This window comes from Dioscorea cayenensis, chromosome 9 (genome assembly GCF_009730915.1).
Source record: "Dioscorea cayenensis subsp. rotundata cultivar TDr96_F1 chromosome 9, TDr96_F1_v2_PseudoChromosome.rev07_lg8_w22 25.fasta, whole genome shotgun sequence".
Taxonomy (NCBI): domain Eukaryota; kingdom Viridiplantae; phylum Streptophyta; class Magnoliopsida; order Dioscoreales; family Dioscoreaceae; genus Dioscorea; species Dioscorea cayenensis.
The window spans coordinates 24542837-24564521 of record NC_052479.1 but is presented as its reverse complement, the minus strand read 5'-3'; the positions used below and the strand labels follow the sequence as shown (position 1 = coordinate 24564521).

Genomic DNA, 21685 nt, shown 5'->3' with positions numbered 1-21685 from the left:
TGTTGAAGAATGATTGTCTTCCTTATTGAAATATAATACATGACTTTCAAATCTCATGCATGGATAAATGAATTAGATGGATGTTGAATTTATACTAACATGCTTGGTGGATCCCACTGCGGTTTCATGTCATTCAAAATGCATGATGCATGTTGGTCATGTCACATGTGCATAGCATGATTCAAAATCATATAATGAGTTAGGATAAAATATGTATATAGGCCTATTCATATATATATTTGCCTTGTTGAAAAAGAGGTTATTGGAAAAATTAGAAGAATAAAAAGAGAATAAAATGATGATGAGAAGTGAAAAAGAAAATGTCTTGGAGAATTTGCATAAAAATAATAATAGAGAGAGTAGGGTTTAATTGCAAAAACATGGAAGAATATGAAAATATGGAAGTTTGGAGGGTTATTTGCAAATATTGAAGAAGTGTGAAAAAAGGAAAAAGTTAGAGGGGCTAGTTGCATAAAAATTATGAAAATATGTGGAAATATGAAAGTTAGAGGGTTTAATTGTAAGAAACCATGAAAAATATGAAAATATGAAAGTTTGGGAGTTATTTGCAAATTTTGAAGAAATAAAAAAAAGGGTTAGAGGGCCTTGTGGCATAGATTTTTAAATTCATAGGAGTTCGAAGGGTTAATATGCGAAAAATGGCATGAGGACAAATACCTTGTGGTGGATTAGGAAGAGCTCCTTCAATCTCAATATTTTTCCTCTCTACTCAAATGTTGTCTTCTACCCAACATCGTCGTCGACTCAATATTTTCTCCGCATCGACACTTAAACCTTGTGCGTTTACTTCGATCTAAATATAAGACGTCATCAAGTTCATTAGAGATGCACTATAGATGAAAGAGAAGGAGAAAGAGATATTTCTTACCATCGTGGGGAGCTCACGTGCATCTCTAAATCTAATGGGGAATATCATCAATTTCTTGGAGGACTCTGAATGATCCCAACATTATCTAATGAAGTGTCATGAATTTGTATGCATATATTGGAAATAGACTTTGAGTCAAAATTTGGACTTTAAGCCAAATAAAAAGTGTGAAAGTTACAAAAGTTTGACTTTGAGTCAAAAATTTGACTTTGAGCCAAATAAAAAGTAATAAATTACAAAGTTTGACTTTGAGTCAAAATTTGGACTTTGAGTCAAATAAAAAGTATGAAATTAGAATTTTTATCAAAATTTTGACTTTGAGTCAAATAAAAAGTGTGAAATTACCAAATTTGACTTTGAGTCAAATAAAAAGGTAAATATAAAATTTGACGAGTTAAAAAGAAAAATCAATCAAATCGAAAATTTTTGAAAAATCATCAATCGAAAAAAATATGAATCAATATAAAAATCAAGAAAGAAATTCGTTAAAATTGAAAAATTGAAATTGAATATTTTTTAGAAAGGGCGTAAAAAGGAAAAAGGAAAAATTCCTAGGAATTTTTGAAAATTTTTTAAGGAAAAGTAATAAAGGAAAAAGAGTTGATTTTTCTTTTGTGTTTTTTAAAAAAAATAATAATAGAAAAATGAATAAACTAATAAGTGAATAAATAAAGTTGACATACCTTCAGTTCTTTGTCGCTTTGATGGGACAACTCGGGTCGTGAAGAAGATCGGTGTCATCAATGAATATACTTTCATTGATAAACTGCAGGCCCTTCAAAGCATTGCCCTTGCTCCCTATTAATGGTTCTCTTGTCTCGAAGTCATCTTGGGTCAACAATGAATGTTTCTGCTGGAAAAAGCTCACCAGTCCTCAACCATTTTTACGTGCATAAACAAGTAATAAGTCTCCCTTCTCTGTCATGCACAGGAATGTAGAATGAACTAGATGTCTTCTGGCGAGAAAGATGAAGCTAGTACCACGCAAGAATCCTGAGAGAAGAAGCTCTCCTAGGAACATCAATGTACGCCAGAGTATGCTGATCGTATCCAAATTGACGGCCCAAATCGATGCGGATTATAAGGTTCTGCAAAAAAATCTCCTACACATCGAAGCAGAAGAACTCCACAACGAAGATTCATCACATATTCTATGGTATATGAATCAATACGTTGGGGCCCAGTCGAGTATCTCGAATCACGTACCACCCTCGTCATTATGATGCATGAACGAGAAAGGGCGAGATATGAAATTGCTTTTCATTTCGGATAAAAGTTCCTCACATATATAGGATTGACAAATGGAGTTGCGGTGGAATTCATAAATTGTAACATCTTGGGTATTCTCAGCAACCCAAGGATTCTTGAGGTATTGTCATCTATTCTCCTTTTGAGATATATGCTCCGAAAATAATAACCCGCCCAAGCATACAAGAAATGAGAAGGGAACATTGTGGTGGAGAACTCGGGCCCTCTTCTGTGTTTAGCCATGGCATTTAAGCCTAAGTATAAGCGCACTAGCACCTGCAGGGCCAAAGCTACTCTCCTCCCGTGTGCGATGTTACATGCCATCATAAAAAAACTCTGGTCTAATTACCTTGCGATCACCCCGCATAATAAAAAAGCAGATCCACAGTGCTATGAAAGTAACTAAAACAAGCTTTGGAGGGGGATTAGACGACGATCTATAACGGGAGCTATGTCTTTATCTCCTAAAGAACTCCACCCAATCCTCAAAGAATACATTTTACATCGACGTTTTGTTGTGAGAGCCTTTGAAAGACGTCGAAAAATATTTCTTAAAAATAGAAAGCTCGTGGTCATATCTTCGGCATATTGTGTTATTAGGAGGTATGACTTCATCATAGATGTCTCCATTGATTGGAAGTCCTCCCAATTCCTTGATGTCCCATAATGAAATCCCAACTTCTCCGTGCATGAGGTGGAAAGTGTTAGTGTCGGGACACCATAGTTCTACTAACGCTTTATAAAAGTTAATGTCAAAATCATAGCGGCCGACTGAAGCCACAATCCCGCCCATCAATTCTGCTTCAGATAACTCGTTGGAGTAGTTATTGGCTATGAATTTGGCCCACTCTGCATAATATGGAAGATCGATTAAACTATTTTTGGATAGGCTCCCTACCCTTCCATCCTGGGCGATGATTGATGATTGCTACATCCCAGGGTTTTGAATGTTTTCAAATCTTTTACTTCTCCTTCAGGTTTCAAGCAAATTGCATCCGTCAGGGCCGTCCCTCAAAACCAACGGTTTTGTGGACAATTTGGCAACATCCATACATTTAGGATAGCGTTTTATCCACTCTGGGTGCTCTTTTCCTTCATATATGATTGTTGGTTCGGCTTCGGAGTCAAAAATAAGAGTGTAGCGCATGAAAGCTAGACCTTGGGGACCCCATTGTAATTTTGGGTTATATCCCAAAAAGTTTGAGAGGTATTGGCCATGACAAAAGAAAGGGTTAAGGGTTCCTACTTTTCTCACTCAAACTCACCAAAGAGAATTTCGTGAGAAAAGTAGGAAGGGGGCATTTGTTTATATATAAATAATATAACGTATGTCCTAATAAAATTCAATGTCCTAATGGAAACCAAATTTCAATTTAATTTAAATTCTAATATATCCTAATCATAGATATATTTAGAATTAAAATTTAAAAGTCCTAATCTTAATCTTAATTGATTATTTGGTTGTCTTGGACTTGAATGCAAATTCCAAGGTAAATACAAAATGCAAATTACAAAATTGCCCTTGAGAACATATCTCGGGGCATAAATGCAAAATTACAAAATTCCCCTTGAGAACATATCTCGAGGCAAAAATGAAAATTATAAAATTACCCTTGAGAACATATCTCAAGGCATAAATGCAAAATTACAAAATTCCCCCGAGATCATATCTCGAAACAACCTCAAATTTTAGGATAGCCCAAATACACATCCCGAGGCAATCCTAAATTTCATGTAACCTGAGAACCGATCTCGAGGCAACCTGAGAAATGCAAATCCCGAGGCGCCCAAACACATATCCGAGGCAGATTGGATTTTTTTATTTAAAAAATAATAAAAATAAATAAAAATAATAAATAAATTATGTTAATAAAAAAATATATATTAAAAAAATTAATTAAAAAATATATATTAAAATTAATTAAAATTTAATTAAATCTTATCCTTTTCTTCTTAGTCAGGAGGTTATAATACGGGGGGTCAGAATTTTTTTTTGAAGATGAGGACGGCACGATTTTTAAAAAAAAAATTTGAATTTGAAATTAAGAATATATATTTATAAATAAACATATAAAAAAATTATATATATAAATAAACATATAAAAAATAAAAAAAATAGTAATAAATTAGATTTAAATTTAAATTTGATCCTATCTATTCGTTATGATTATACTGAGGATGGAGATAAGAATGAGAGTTTTGGGATAAGGGTAAAAAAAAAGAAGAAATAAAAAAAATAAAATAAATAATAATAAATAATTAATTAAAATAAAGTAAAATAAAAAATTTAAATTTAAATTTAAATATGATATTACCTGCTCGTTGTGATCTCACGGGGAGAGGTTGGGGATTATGATAAGGATGAGAGGGTTTTTAAAAGGAAGAAGAAGAGACAAAAACAAAAGAGAGGAGGGATAGGATTGAAAAAAAAAAGTCAGGGAAATAAAAAAACAAAGAAGGAAAGAAAACGAAAGAAGAGGTATATTTCTCTTCCTCTTCCCGTATTCATAGATACATACATATAAAAAAATCGCCCGCCGCTCATCGCCATTGCAGCTGTTCAACACCGCAGCATGTTTGGATGGCTGAGATAATGCCGCCAAGCATACCGCTCATCGCCGTTGCCACTGTTCATCACTGCGGCATGCTTGATGGCTGAGATAATGCCGCCAAGCATGCCGTTGCCGCCACTCATCACCGTTGCCATTGTTCATCGTCGCGGCATGCTTGATTGGCTGAAATAATGCCGCCAAGCATGCCGGTCGTTGCTGCTGTTGCTTGTTGCGGAGGTTGCTTGCTAATATTATTGTCATTGTTGTTTTCTCGCTGCAGCTGAGAAAGTGTTGAAGATGTCGTTCATTGCTGCTGCTTGTTGTCTGCTTAATTGTTGAGGAGAACGAGGGAAAAAGCGGGACCCATCATCGTCCGTGCTTGCACGTGAAAGCCAAAATCCAGAACAAAGAAGGTGTCGGTTTTTCTTGGACCAATAGCGTTTGATCTTCATCAATAAGCAGCTGAAGGACGATTGCACCCGTTCACCCTCCACTTGGTCCTTAGGCTGAGGGGAAGTATGCAGATCTTCGTCAAAACCCTCACCAGCTAGAAGATCATCCTTGAAGTTGAATCCTCGGAGATCATCGATAACATGAAGACCAAGACCCAGGACAAGGAGGGCATTCCCCAGACTATCAATGTCTTATCTTCGCTGGAAAGCAACTTGAAGATGGCTGCACTGTTGTTGATTGTAATACCTAGAAGGACATGAACCTCAACAAAAGCACACAATATTTGGATGATGAATTGGAAGAAGATAGATGAGAAACTTAATGAAGATGAAGAAAAGTACTGATAGAGTGCCATATGCATACTAGGGAGGAAACCCAGAGGAAGCTGGTACTCAGTGCAATCTTCTTTGGTGCAATGTATCGAAAGATCATGAGTGGAATGCAAGGGTCATCACCAAGATTGGTTCAAAGAATCACACCAAGGTTTCAAAGAGTCAAATCTGGCAAGCCAATGTACTCATAGGTGCAAGATTTACATTGAAGGAAGATCATGGTCAGTAAATAAGAAGTATATTCTCGCATATGATTGTTTGGCCTATTCCATCTAACGATAAGTGTAGATCGATCAAGTTTGCTGTTGGCTGGGGCAACATCCATTAAAAAGAGGCACAAGGAATGGGGAAGACATCAAGCGGCCTCATGCAAGAACAATTGAGCATGGGCTATGTATATGACTTCAAGTTGCAGAATACTCAAAGCTTTTGAAGTACAAGCCTGTTGTGCCTCCCACTGCTGTTGAGTATTGCATGGAGACCATGGTTTGCACTAGATGAAGATTAGAAAAACAATTCATGTTAAATTCAATGGTTAAGTCTCCTAGTGATAGAGGACCATGTGCCATGCCTCCCCCTTATGATCCTAGTCAGTGCAAGACTTTTTAACAACGAAGGCTAATGCTACAAAGAAAATAGAAGAGTTGCAAAAAAATTAACATAGCAATTGTATATATGCTTTTCTTTCTTTTTTTTTAAAAAAAAATTTTAATCAGCTCTTGGAAAAATTTCAACTTTCAACAGCTGAAAGAAAGATGAAACTTTGCTTGGAAGTGAGGGATAAATGATTAAAAAAATAATAATAAAAAGAAGTATGTCATGCATGCATATGGGAGAGAGGGAAAGCATGCATACATGGGAATAAAATAATAAAAAATGATGGAAAGCATGTAGTGTTGAGACATAAAAAACAAAATAATAATAAATAAATAATTAAATAAAATATAAAAAAAAATCCGGGCCCACCATTACTAAGTGATGAACATAGGATTCCAGGCATTTCAGAAGATATATATATATATGTGTGTGTGTTAAAAACAAAAAACAAAAACGTGCAGGCATGCATGTGTATGAAATGAAAAGTAAAAATAATAATAATAATAATAATAAATGAATGAGAAAACATGCATATGTGCATGAAAAAAAAATGATGAGACGCACATGGGTCCACCATGAAAGAAACACTCATGTGGATATATGACAAAATAAAAAAATAAAAAAAATATGATGATGACAAAAATTAGAAACATGCAAATTCATGTGCATCGTTTGTACATGTTTAAAGAGGATAATAAAAATAAAAAGGGCCCTACTTGTCATACACATGGGTACATATATATCTATCCCTAAATATATATGTATACTCAAATAAATAAAAATCCGCTATGATAAATGTGGATTGAATAGATTTTAATAAATAAATAAATAAACAAACAAATAAATAAATCTAGAAATGATAGCACGTTGCTAATCTCAAAGCAACAACCAGGATACTTGTCCCGAGATAGTGGTTAAATTTATCTCAAGACGGCAATGAGATATATAACGCGATGATAAGGCACAGGCAGTGGTGGCCTATACATTTCAAGACAGCGACCAAAATTATAAAAAAAGAGGCGGTAATGAAATATACGTCTCAAAATGGCAATGCGGTAGACAATGCTGTGACAAGGCAATGCAGCGACAATGATAAATATATATATATATATATATATATAAGTGATGTAATAAATATGTTTATATAATAAAATAACATGTTTCATAATTCGCAAATTCTCTTGTCCCTCTATTTGTACTTTTGCCCTTAATCGGAGGTTCCTAAGGTTTCTAATCTGGGGTGATTAATAATAGAGATTGCCTCTATTAGGAATGGAAGAACCCACAAAACAAATATGACATTTGTGCTTCGATGTATCATCTGGTGTCTTTTTCACAAACATGATGCCAGAGTATATTTTCGATCCCACACCCTCCTCTTTGTCTTTCCTTGTGACATCACTCCATTACCTCTCACCCTGTCAAGTCCAATAATTCATAATAACCTTGGTCAGATCCTCCCCTCCTCACTCCACACGCGTACGACACTACCCCGACTTGTGTCTCTTGTACCGTAATTAGCTATTTCCCCTTGTATTTAATAATCATACTTTTAATTGACTCCCTTCACTCCAGTCATCATCTCTCCCTTCCTTGTACTTCTCTAATGCATCCCCCGCTCTAAATAACACTAGCCACAAATGTCACTTCACCATGTCAGCTTATGACTTAAATATCAACTTTCACACCGTCACAATCCTATTTATTCTCTCTCTCTCTCTCTCTCTCTCTCTCTCATCATCTCTCTCTCTCTCTGTACATCACGATCTACTAACTTTCAATGTTACTCTCTTTCTCTTTACAGAGATGCAGATAAAAAGGCAAGTGAGCCTTTGAAGAAGGCCAAATTGGTTGCCAACAAAAATAAAAAATGTCAACCAAAGTTGGAGGATATGAAGGTGATGCACACATCAGGGACCTTCGGCTTCTTCTTCTAATCACTTTAAAAAAATTGGTTTGTTATCTTCCCTCAAGTAAGCAAAGGGTTGTAAGTGATTATGAATTCTAAAACATTATCTAATATATATATGCAAACAATGTTACTAGCATGATTTAAAAATGTACTTGATGATCGAAGAAAGCAATACCATCAGAATTTTTTATTATTTTATTTATTATTATTATTATTATTTTTTGTAGAAATCACAAAGACTAAACAAATAGTTTGATAAAATAGTGTAATAACTTCCAACATGTTAGATGACCTTTAAATAAATAACAACGTTATAATGAAAAAATAATTAAATCTTTAACGTTTTCCCTATTTAAACTTATGTATTAAATCTCTTGGATAGATATCTTAAATTTGTTTTCAAAAGTTTCCCGCAATTTGTAGCAGAATATATAGCACAACAAATATTAATGTTGAGATCATACGTATGTGATCACATACATGTATCGAATGACAAATGATGGGATTATAGATAATTAGACTTATTATTGATCACGAGTGATAAGTTGGTTCAATAAGAAAAACCTAAGATGATCATAGGGCGAAACTTAATAACAAATATCTTTATTTTTATTAGATAAAAAATAAAATAACCTTAATATGTGATTACATTTGACATAGTTCATTTACTATTTAAAACATAGATACACAGATACAATGAGAGATTAAGTAGGAAAAGATTATGATATATCTCATTTACTATATATAATTATTATATATAATTAATAATTGAATGGGGATAATAAGTTCTATAATTGATATGATGTCTTTTTCAAAATTTCTCCCAAAATTAACTTTGTTTGTCCTTTTTATTGTACTTTCTATTAATATTTATTTTAATTCATTTATATTTTTATATGACGTTTGATTTGAGAATTTTTTTTTGAAAATTTATTATTTTTAAACAATAGGCATTCATTTGAAAAATTGATATTTTTACTAAGGACAGAGATAGAGATTTGTTTTTTTTAAACAATATTAAAAACATAGATAGATATGTAGATAGATTTATAGAGAGACTAAGAAATAAAAAATTATGATATATCCAAATTACTATATAGAACTATTATATATAAGTGATAACTGATTGTGGATAATGACTTCTATAATTGATATGATGTATTTTTCAAATTTTCACCCTAACTTGACATTGTTTGCCCTTTACAATGTACTTTCTAATAATATTGATTTTAATCCATATATTTATGTATATGATATCTAATTGCTAAAATTAGACAAAATATAAGAAGGAATTATTTTTTAAAAACATATAAAAAAAAAACACATACTATATATGGTATACTATATAATTAGTAATCGAACAACATAATATAAATAAATTAGAGATTGTTATAAGAGAGAGAAGTTGATGAGTTACTTTAAATTAACTCATTGCTATGTTTACTTGATGGCTACTATGCATATATTATATTATTATGATTATGATTATTACTTATAAAAATTCCTAATTCTAAAAATATATATATTTTTATTTATTTAGTGGATGCGATATCTTTTTGTTATTGAAAAATTATACCAGTTGATCAAATTATGGTAAGGTGTTTATGCTGCAAATTTTATTATTTGTTTCTAAATCTAATCATGTTGTATAGTTCCAGAAAACCTTAACAAGATTTGAAAACTTCTGATTCCTAGTGATGAAGGCCTCATTTAGATGCCAGTGATGGCCACCTTGAGGGGTCCAAGGACATCAATAAGTTTATCAATACAACAAAAGATGATGTAATTAGCTCTAAGAGCTCTTTCCCTCCAAAAAAAACAAAAAACAAAAGATGATGTCCTTTCTGCATTGTCCTGCACATAGTTGTTCAAATTCATAGTATGATAAATGTATATCATTAAAGAAACACTAACCAGAATTTTAAGCATCAACACGTTCAATGCTTTCAGAAGTTGACTCCCATCATCCATTAAAGGGACTCTTTCATCTAGAAGCCACAGTAGAAGTTCGGTTATCAGAGTAGTGATCCCACGGACTCGAGTCCGTGGGATCTAAGCTGCACCCGAGACATGGCTTATTTTCCTGGATTTATTTAAGTTCAAATTTTAATAAAAATAAACAAAGGGCAGTATGGTCATTTACTTTGACCATACTGGCTTATTTTCTATCCCTTTCCTGCATCTTCTTCATCCAGGCATCTGCACTTTGTTTTCTTCTTTTCTCCTTCTTTCCTTCTCTGGATCTCAGGATTCTCCATTATTTCACAACAATTGTGCCTAATTAAACAAGTAAGCTCTCTCTCTGTATATAATTTGTATATATATATATATATATATGCAAACTCACTCTCAAATTTCAGGAGATATTAATAGGATTAAGTATTTTATTTGCCTAGAAAACCAAGGAGGCTGAGTTTGATTAAATCTAAAGCTGGTTTTGTGCCTATTCTTGTTATTTGGTACGTTCTTATACTTTTCTTTGGTTGAAGTTTATTTTACTAAATTAATTTTCAATGTTCTCCTTGTTCTTATTGGGAATTATGTTTTTAGTTTTGTCCAATATGGCAAGTACTAGTGAGGCACAAAGTTCATATCTGGATGTATGGGAAGTGGAAGACCATATTTATAATGCAAGTGAATTTGAATCGGAGAAAGAAAATGAAAATCAACCTATAAATTAAGATGAACTCCATGAATCAAATGAAGCACAAGGAGAAGAAGATAACATTGAAAAAGCTACTGAAGATATTAATCAAGAAGTTTTCTTGCGCCACATGTTGGTATGCTTTTTGATTCAATGGATGAAGCATATGACTATTATAATCAATATGCATACAAAAAGGGTTTAGTGTGAGAAAAGGAGCAATAAGAAAATCAGAAAAAGATGGTAATGTCATTGGGCGACGCTTGCATTGCTCTAAAGTAGGTTATAGAGAAGAAAGATTCAAGAAGACTGAAGCTGACAAGAAGAGGCATCGGGGTGAAACACGTTGTGGTTGTAAAGCTAAACTTTTAGTAAACAAAAACTCGGATGGAACTTGGGTTGTTTCGATGTTTGTGGAGGAGCACAATCATATCTTAGCAACTCTAAGAAAATGTCATCTTTTACCATCACATAGAAAAATCGGTGAAAGTCAAAAAGGTATGATTGATAAAATGAGACAGTCGGGCATTAGAACCAACCTCATGATGAATTATCTTTCACAAGAATCTCAAGGGAGTCGAAATGTTGGATTTATCGAGCTAGATGCAAGGAATTATATGCGCACAAGAAGAAAAATAGAATTCTTAGTGGGAGATTCACAAAGGTTGTTGAATTATTTGAATGAAATGCAAATAAAGAACCACCATTTTTTTTATGCAATCCAACTTGATGATGATGGAAAATTAACAAGCATATTTTGGAGTGATGCAAGATGTAGAATGGATTATGGCTACTTTGGAGATGTTGTTTGTCTTGATCCAACTTACGGAACAAATAAATATGCAATGCCGATTGTTCCGATTGTAGGTGTCAATCATCATCTTCAAACTGTATTATTTGGTTGTGCACTGATTTTTGATGAAACAGAATACTCTTTTGTTTGGGTACTTGAGAAATGGCTACAAGCAATGAAAGGAAGTCATCCCAAAGTAATTATGACTGATCAAGATTCTGCCATTAGTGGTGCAATTGCCAAAGTCTTGCCATGTACCATTCATCGATATTGCCTATGGCATATTTTTCAAAATGCTAAGCGACACTTAGGGAGATTATTCACAAGGGGGTCCAATTTTGGACAAGATTTGTCTTATTATGTTAGAAGTCCTGAAACTATTGACGACTTTGAAAAAAAATGGAGTGAATTGCTAACTAAATATGATTTGAATGAAAATGATTGGATGTTGAGAATGTATAGGAAGCGCCAACATTGGGTTCCTGTATATTTCGCATGAATTCTTTTGTGCAGATATGTGTACAACTCAACGAAGTGAAAGTATAAACAAATTTTTCAAAGGGTTTTTAAGTAGAAAAATGTTGTTGTTGGAGTTTGTTCAAGGTGTTGACAAGGCACTAATTAGACGTCGAGAGAAAGAAATTGAAGTTGATTTTAAAATGAACAATATGCAACCATCCTTAATACTTCATATGCCTATTGACGAAGAAGCAAGCAAACTGTACACACCGGCTATCTTTGCTAAATTTCAAGAAGAACTACTTGGAAGTCTTCGGTACAAGTGTGAAAAAATTGAAGAGAATGGGAATATAGCTTCATATAAATGTTGGATACCAGAAAAAGAAGTTAGACTTGTTAAAATGTGCTCTAAATCTGGTTTTTTTTGTGAGATGTAGATGTTGCAAGTTTGAATTTGCGGGTTTCTTATGCCGTCACATATTGAAGGTATTCATTGTGGCTAATGTGGATAAGATTCCAACAGAATACATGTTAACCCGTTGGACAAGAGATGCAAAATGTGGAAAAAATTTTGATGAAGAAGATCAAGAAGTTCAAGAAGATTTCTATACTCATTTAACACTTAGATATAGCACCCTTTCTCATGAAGCACAAGAAGTTGCAACCAAGGCATCTTGCTCCACGGAAGTTTACAAAGTGGCTTTGCATTGGTTAAGGAAGACAAGAGAAGAGGTTGAAAAGGCTATTAAAATGCAAAAGTTTGAAGTTCCAAATAACAACATTGACAAGTGTTTATCACAACAAACGATTATGTCAACCGAAGTAACAATCCATGACCCTCCACTAGCAAAATGCAAAGGAAGTGGTGGAAGAAAAAAAGCATTTTGGGAGAAAAATCTCAAGAAAAGAAAGGCCAAAGTTGCTATGGGAAAGAATTCAAGTGTATCAATCAAGCTTAGTTTTATTGTGATTTATTAGCATGTACATGCTTTATTGTTGGTCATGTATATAATAATAATCCTTGTATATTTACTTCGAATAGGAAAATTCTACACTTCAGCCTGTCTTTACTGAGAGCCAAAATGGCTAGAATTGATCTACTATACGCAATATTTTCCAAGGTAATGATGCTGAAGCCATTAAGTTCATGCAACCCCAGTTATTGTATTTAACTGTTTTATAATATTGTCATTGATAAACTTTTCATTTTTCTTTGAACAGATTCAATGGTGAAAGCTACTGAATTGGTCATCTTCAATTGGTGTTCTTCTTGTTCTATTATTTTGTTTGATTTGCTTGATATTTAGTGGAATTGATGAAATATCGTGATTGATGTTTGATTGGATACCAGTTTCTTAATTGATCTATATGTGTTGATTGATAGTCGGCTGCAAGTGAACTAGTCATTGTAACTGAATTGATGAAGTGTCATGATTGATGTTTGATGGAGTTTGTTGCTACAGAGCTTGTTCTTGTTGATGCAATTATAAGATTCTCAGTAAATTGGGAATGAAATTTTTTTTTCAGGCAGGTTGTAGGTATCTCACATTGAATCTTTGACAAATAGTAGTTTAGATTTTGATTCAATAATGCTCACTGGATTTGGTATGCACCTAAAAGTATCATACTTTCAGGTATTAACTATCGGAAACAGACACATGTTGATACTTTTGAAAGTAAAATCAGAACAAATTAAAGCAAAATGTTTAATCATGAAAGCAATTGCTATTGGTTTTTTATTTTGTTGTTAATTGTAAGTGCACTTGCAATCATGTTAACCAGCATGATGTTATGTTTATAGATTGACTAGAAGAAAAATACATGTTATGCAGACATTGGTTTCACATTCAAAGAGAGAAAATATCTGAAACTTATCATGTATGAAAAGATTTGCAATTAATGGATTCATCAACTGTACTAATTAATGAAATTCAAGAGTAGGAGCAAGGACAAGGGCATAAGTTTCCTATCGGTAACTTGGAGATGTAAACAAGCATAGGAAGGACAAAACTGTAGTTTTTTTAGACCTGGGCAGAATTTCAGGCAATCTGTAGCTTGAAATGGAGATCTGGGCAGAATTTCAGAGTGGAAGAGCTTGGAGGAAGGTAGGAAGGAGGTCGGGATGAGAGGGAATAGAGGAGAAGAAGAGAGAATTTTCAAGCCAAAGATGTCTTCTCTATTTATCATTGCTCTATTTGTATGAAATCAATACAATCCTAACAAGCTTGCCACATTGGCATTTCATCAAGCGTCTGTTGTGCCAGGACAGCTAGCACTAACCTTCTCAAATACTCTTCTCCTAATTACATCCATATTCTTCTAATTTCATCCATAACCAAACTCAAACAACTCATTAACCAACATTTCACTGTATTTCAAACAACCCATATCATTACCTTTTCATTTATATGAAATCAATATAATCCATAAGCAAACTCAAACAACCCATTAACCCATTAACTCAAACAATCCTATTCCCTCCATTTGGGTAGCTGATTCCTGTGCCACACAATCCCAATCATGTTGCGTTACTCCAACCCCAATGGGATGGCAGCCATCTGGATCGGTGAAGGAGTGTTGAAACCAGGACTTTCCATAGCCTTGAGGAGCTCGGTGCTCAACCGACTCTCGCCCCAGCCACACATCCATAGTTCAAGCGGATCAGCAGATCTTGAAGGAGGACTCGACCAATCTGTTGATCTTGATGGATGATTGGGGAGATTAATCGATCTTGGATGGGAGCCAAAGTAAAAAAGATCCGGTCACTGACGGGGAGGGATGTTCTCGCATAGACCATAAGCTACAAGATCGGGGTTATGGAACGGTGCAGGGATATCAACATCAACATCGTCGGCGGTGATGAAGCGGGCCGGGACGAAAAGAAGAAGAAATCACAGGAAAGGGATAGAAGATAAGGCAGTATGGTCAAAGTAAATGACCAAACAGCAGCCACGACTCGGGTGCAGCTTAGATCCCATGGACTCGAGTCCTTGGGATCACTACTCCAGTTATCAAGTTATCTAGAGTGCTCTCCACAGCATGACCCAATCGCTTGATCTGCTATGTCTATAGCAATACCAACCCCAACATATTGTGTCACTAAAGTTCTTGACCCAATCGGGATCAATTGTGGCTTGTGTCAGCTCATGGCAGATCACTTTCATACCTTCAACTGACCGCATTATGAGAACTTATGACCTTGAATGCAATAAAAATTCACTTCACCAAATTACAACTTTATTTTTTTTTAATATAAAAAAAGGGCCATCCATTTCTCAGTATCAAAGTTCATAAGCTCAGCAAATCATGAAGGTTTAAAGAAAACAAACATACACAATTAGCAGGTGAATTGTTTCAAAGGGAACACAATGATTGGGCATATCCATAAGAGGTGATGCCCATTTCAAAGAACCACATATCCCTTTCTCTTGTTATAGGTTTAAAAAAATAAATAAATAAATAACTCATGCTATTTACAAAAAAGACATAAGTTATATAAAAATTTTCACCAACTTAGAAGGAATAAAAAACAGGTAAAGACTACCACAAAAATCACTTTTGTAACAAATGTATTCCAAATAAGAAGAAAAATGAAATTAACACACACACACACACACAACCCAAATAGTAAAGTCGAAAACCAGCTCAGGTGAACCCATTGAGATGACATCAAGAGCTTCGTGCCAATCTGTCAATCCATTTGAAGTGATCAACATTCGGGGTAAGACATGCCTTTCCACATTCGATTGACCATAAGCAGGATTCACTCTGCTCCTATGCATATCAACAAGACGCAAATGAACTCTGAACTCTCATCAGACTAAAAAGAGGAAAGAAAAGCCAACTATACTTAGTAGGGAGATTACAGCCAAATATGACAAAGGATAGTATGCAACTCTTTGATTATACCTCATAACCATCGGAGCAGCTGATAGTAGTTCTCCACTCTATTCTGCTATGTCCATTCTGAAGTTAACCACAAAGAAACGAAATTCAACCAGATATATAAGTACACAGAATTTTGATTTACATTACCCTGTAAGAAACACCTCCGGTACCAAATAAAAAGAATAAAACTAGCAAATAACAAAGTAACGTCAAACTTAACTTTATACAAAATATGATGAAAATGTATGACTTCAACCAGGATTGAAGGGCACATCAGATGAGTGCATGAATTAACATTTCATCATCATATATGACATGTATTTATTGGCCAAATTATACTTGAATAAAATTCCCAGTGTTAAATCACAGCCATAAAATTTGGATTTGGCTCAAGCATTATCATTAATCAGAGCAAATGATTTGAATTATTTTAGTTACAGTTTTTATGTCATGCTAATATCATTTCATTCCTTATTTAAGAGTAAAACTCCAAGCAGCAAAGTCATTTTTTTTAAGTGCTGATATATTCAATTTTTTTCTAAAAAAATCTTTATTATATTTCCCAACAAATCCAGAATGCTTCATCAAAGTAGATGTTCAAAAGCTAAGAAAGACTTCTTTGGAAGTTTGAACATTTGAGAATGATATAAAGCAAGCATTAAATTAACAGATTTGCTGGAAAAAGCACTCTACCCTCACCAGGCTTCCCTTCTTTCCTCTTATCCATTTCTCATGCCTGAAAATTGATAAAGGGATATGTTAGAGTTATGTTATAGTTTATATTTGGTTAATGGGCCATATTGGACCCATACCACAAAACCCTAGTATTTCTCTATGTATATCATTGTACTCCTTTACTAATAATATATACAAATTATTTCTCCTATTCTCAGAGGATATTTCAGCTAAACAAAATATCATATGTGAACTATTGTAACTTGGGTGTAATTTCAGTGGATGCTGGGCGATACTAACTTTCCATGTGAATCTCTCATAAAGCATACTTTTTTGAGTGACTATTAGCTTTCCAACATATCTCCAAATATCTTCTCCTGTAATGAGGAAGTAGGAAGTACACATCAATACCAGACTGAAAATAGATAATCCGCATGTTTAACCTTGTTCAGGGCATACTCCATTTAAGTTGGTACACTAACCTCCAAATCTTTAACTTGTTCAGGACGTACTCCATTAAATTTGAGCCTCCATGTGACAAGTCTTTCCTTATCTTCCTGTTTGCAAAGCAACAACAATATTAGGCATCAGAAATACCATATTATATATAATATGCAAAGGAAAAGCCTTGCATGAGAAACTACTTTGTTGGAACCCTTGACGTTAAATAAAGCCTGCAACTGCACAGACAAATCTTGAAAAGAAAAAAACAGAGTTGGATTTCGAAAGCTCTAACCGGCACACCTGTCTGTGAAAAAGGCTTGATAATAAGCATTCCATATCAAATGGATAAGTGAAAGAATGAAAAAAAACAAGTAGACCAAAGATAGAGCCTTATTTCCATGCTTAGCTCCTATGCCACAATTTAACCCCGGTTTTCCAATCTTTGAGCTTGATTTAGATGCTAGACTAGATGATGCATATAAACAGTGTCTATATACATATAGCACATAAACAGTGTCTATATACATATAGCAAATATATAGTGCAAGCATGCAGTTAATAAGCATATGCATCTTATTGTACCATGCACCAGACCATAAGATCCATTCAAGTACAAGGTCCAATGCTGGCCCACGTATCTCTCTCTGACTCTTACTTTCCTGAATGAGCAAAAAAAAAGAATGATAAATGGCAGATCTACCATTGGCAGCTGATACAGATAATGCATAAGGAGATTTAACAAACTTGTAACACATATAGCATCTGGGCTGCAGACCCTCAAGATTTCTCCAATAAAAGCTTCAGCAGCCTTGTGAACTTCTGCTGATTTATCCTAGACAAGAAGAAAATGAAAAGTGATTACACTTAAATGTTTATTATTCAGACAGAAACTCACCAACATATAAACAAATTAAGAAATTAGTGTGAGAGCATAAGCCATAGGCTTTAATAGGTCTATAGCATCAGGCAAATCATTGATCTTTGAAAGATGCTTAGATAACCAATCAAATAGATCTTTACAACCCTCTGCCCCAATCTTAGGCTCAGCTAAAGCAACTGTGACGTATGAAACCTGTACACCAACAAAAAAAAGCCACAAATTACCACAAGAACTGACAGTAAAAAACTAAGAGCATTCATTCAAAGTTACACATGGGCATTCTGTTGTGTACTTCTCAGATAAACAAGTACCATTTTATCAAGTTGAACAGCAGCAATCCAGGAATCTAAAGTATTCAAAGTGCACTCTCTCCTGTTCTTCTTGTTCTCACCAAGGCATTTTAATACGTCTAACAGGATTTTCTATATTACACATAGCAACAGCAGTTGTTTAATCAAATCTGAGTTTGATCCTGGCTCAGAAGGAATGCTAGCTATATATATGCTTAGCACATGAGATCCAAATGGTTTACAAGAGCAAAAAAACCTAATTGTATTGTCAAGTAGAATAACCTTGCTCGCCTTCTCAACAGGAGAGCCCATCGTAGACACAATACCACCAATAGTGGCCCGAGGTTGCCATTGCTAAATTTTTATTGCTGTCACATAGACACCCTCTCAAGGCAACAAATAATTCACCTTGTAAGTTAGAACAGAAAAAAGGAAACAAGAGTTATTCCAGTTTTATAGCCCAATTTAAAAACTAGCCAAGTAAAAAGTACCTATCTTAGCTACCTACCTGTGCCTGAAGGTTGGATGCCCTTGTGAGCTTCTTCTAGGATTTTATTAACCATATCGATGGACTCCAATCGTAATTGCATTGTATGAAAAGCAGTATATGCATATGATATGATCTATAAATCTCAAACTTGTAAACTAGAACAAGAGGCACAATGAACAAGATAGATTATCTTCGGCAATTATACCTTCTAGTCATGTCTTCCCAGATTTTTTAGCATATTAGGTGTGATCTTTGCACTAATATCTTCCCAATGCAGACCGTCAGCTCCACCAGCACCTATTGAGGATGCTGAATCTGAAGCTATTAAAGTTTTCTTTGGAGCTACAGAAGCACCCTATCCAAAAATAAATAAATAAATAATAAGTTCAATCAATTTAAGGCCTCCCAAGATCTGCTTAAATACTAAATTACATACCTAGAATGGGTTCTTTTCATATTCTGCATCAAGTGCACTAAGAAGTGCAGGCTTTAACATCAGTAAGGAAACCTTTGATATCTGCAAAATTATCAAGTTAAATAATTTAAGAAAAAAAAAAGCAGCTGTAGCATGACTCTATTACGGAGGAAAATCACCTGGACCAACAAATTTATGTAACACTCCGATAAGCTTAATAGTTGAGTTTCTAGTGGCAGCAACAGTAGATTGTAAACAAATATCTTTACAGAAATCAATTAAGCCCTGTGAAAAATTTGGCTCTTATTTTAAACGAACCAAGAATCTTAAAATGTGACAAACACAACAGACAAGCACATAATTAAAAAGAAAACTAGAGGCACCTACAACTTTAAGTGGGAAACACCAAAATCTTCAACTACAGAGACCATCCATAGAATACTTTGGGATTCTTGTGTCCTTTCATTATTTGGTAGAACTATAATTTGAAACTTGAAAGGATAATCAATCAGTATCATTAATATTTACACTCAAAACAGGTTAGAAGACAAAAAAAAAAAATCCAATCAGAGCCATAAAATATTGCTGACTCCTGTGAGGTTGCATGATCTATTTGACAAACAAGAGTCAAATACTAGGTTAATTTGATCATATTCCAGATAAGCAATCTGCATCCTTCATCACTCAGATTGAGTGCTATATTAATTTCTAAAGTGACCAGATTTCCTGCTTTATTATTCAAAATAAAAAAAGGAAGAATTTAGGGTTACAAATACAAATTAAGACCCTGGAAATTACTCCTCAACAACAGATTTTACAGCAATATAAGGAACAGTAGTCAATAACAAAATGGTTATGAATAAATTATATTCCACTCACCCTATAAAAGATAAAACCAGGGCCAACTGCCTCAGAGAATGCAGCAAGGCACTTCATTGCATGGGCATGTGTTTTAATATCAGCCACCCTCTCACTGATGCCTGCAGAAAAGAAGAATGCCCTACTAGGGTATTAACACAAGCACAAGTTCAACTCTATGACTGACAACCAGTCAACTTTAAGTCGAAATAAAATTGAACCCATGTAGCATTAGCTTTATGAAAATAATGCAATTTGCACAGATAATATTGCAAGGCGCAAATATTCATTTAAAAAAAAAAGTAACTCAGTAAATTTATCTTCAAATATAATAAGACATGCAAAGTAAAAAAATAAACTAAATGCCAAAGAATCAGGCTAATTATTGTTTTAGGGACATCATGAACACCTATCACAATAGAACATTGCATAGCACACACCTTGAAGACAAAGCACAATACATCATTTTGTAAATCGTTTCACCGTTGAGGCTATATATGTGACAACCTCACTGTTGCTGGACCTGCATCAGTAGGAGTGGTGGATTAAGAGGGCAAGCAAACTTATTACCTAAACAACACACAAAAAGTGCAAAGGCCCAAAAATAAAAAATAAATGAAATAGCAATGTTAATCCCCTCTGCGGAAAAAGAGTTTTTATTCTCTAGATAAGCTAACAATGAGGTATTCGTTTCTTCTAAAGAACAAGGCAAGAGAATAATTAATCCTTGTTCTCTTCCTATCCGATCAGAATAAGAAACCTTATCATTAACCCTTGTAAATTGTTAGTTTATTGCCCCTTGCCCCCAAAAAAGGAGATGGAAATGCAAACTACTTATGCTTTTCCACTAATCCAATCACCATCAGTCTCTCTAATTCCTTTAGTTTTGATCCCTACAAACATGTAACAAACATGTCCCCCGGTATACAATTGAATGATTCCACTACCTGGACATTCTTCTCACCCCATCTAGGAAGAGCGCAAAACAAGCGAACCACAGTCTCAGCAGATTGATCAAGGTCGCCAAGGTTTTCGACTTCCTGATTAAGTGATCCCATCACTGCCAAAAAGGAAATCATGCATAAAATATACGCAAAACAAATAAAACAAAAAAAGGTTACCAAAGAAAAGCAAAGTGATGCATGAAGAAAAATTTAAGGATCAATCAATAATTAAAGGTAGAATTGCAACAATATATGCATGTATGTGTAATAGAAATAGAAAAGTTAACAGGACATACCAGTTCAATATAAACACATTCAGTTCACACTTAAAAACTGCTGGTTAATTATCACAAGTTGTGCAACTTCTGTGAGAAATTTTACTCACTAAAAAAACATCAAAGCTAATCGTCATAATATTATCACTGAAATTAGGATATCTCATGCCACATTTAGATTTAAACCAATAAAGATATGGCCAGATCTTCATCTAGAAATAGCATAAAATCATTGAATATCTTCACATCCTTTCGACTCCAATCTACAATTTTTCTCAGAAATTATAATTTTCTTGTTTAAGCCCAATGCTATTTAATTGTTGGCATTAGAGGCAATAAATGAGTTCTAATGTACAACCATTTTATTTAAAAATAAAAGGGATTAATTTCAAGACAAATTAAAAAGTTCTCATAAGAACTTTTTACTATCTGCATGAGCAGAATTAAGTGAGACAAAAGAGAAAAAAGTAAAATGACAGATCGAAATTCCCAAAGAGATCAGGACTACAGTAAAGATGCAGGAAAAAATGGTAATAAAGGATTTTACAGAAACTTCAAGGCGCTCTTTCCAAATGCTGCTTTTCAACTGTGCAATTGTATCACCTGATATAATAGAACCTAATTTCCCTTCAATTTCTTCCAAACTC

The 21685-nt window shown here is 34.1% G+C and overlaps 1 protein-coding gene and 1 long non-coding RNA gene across 2 annotated transcripts; one reads left to right on the top strand and one right to left on the bottom strand.

Moving 5' to 3' along the window:
• The first annotated feature begins 11406 nt into the window (after positions 1-11406).
• LOC120268602 (protein FAR1-RELATED SEQUENCE 5-like) lies at positions 11407-12857 on the top strand. The gene is made up of 3 exons (XM_039275928.1): positions 11407-11674; positions 11934-12201; positions 12317-12857. The coding sequence occupies exons 1-3, from the start codon at positions 11407-11409 to the stop codon at positions 12855-12857; spliced, it is 1077 nt and encodes a 358-aa protein (XP_039131862.1).
• A 6963-nt stretch (positions 12858-19820) lies between these two features.
• On the bottom strand, positions 19821-20872 carry LOC120269453. The gene is made up of 3 exons (XR_005539162.1): positions 20767-20872; positions 20260-20342; positions 19821-19941 (listed from the first exon to the last, which is right to left on the bottom strand). It is a non-coding gene; the product is annotated as an uncharacterized LOC120269453 (long non-coding RNA).
• Between the last annotated feature and the right edge of the window lie 813 nt (positions 20873-21685).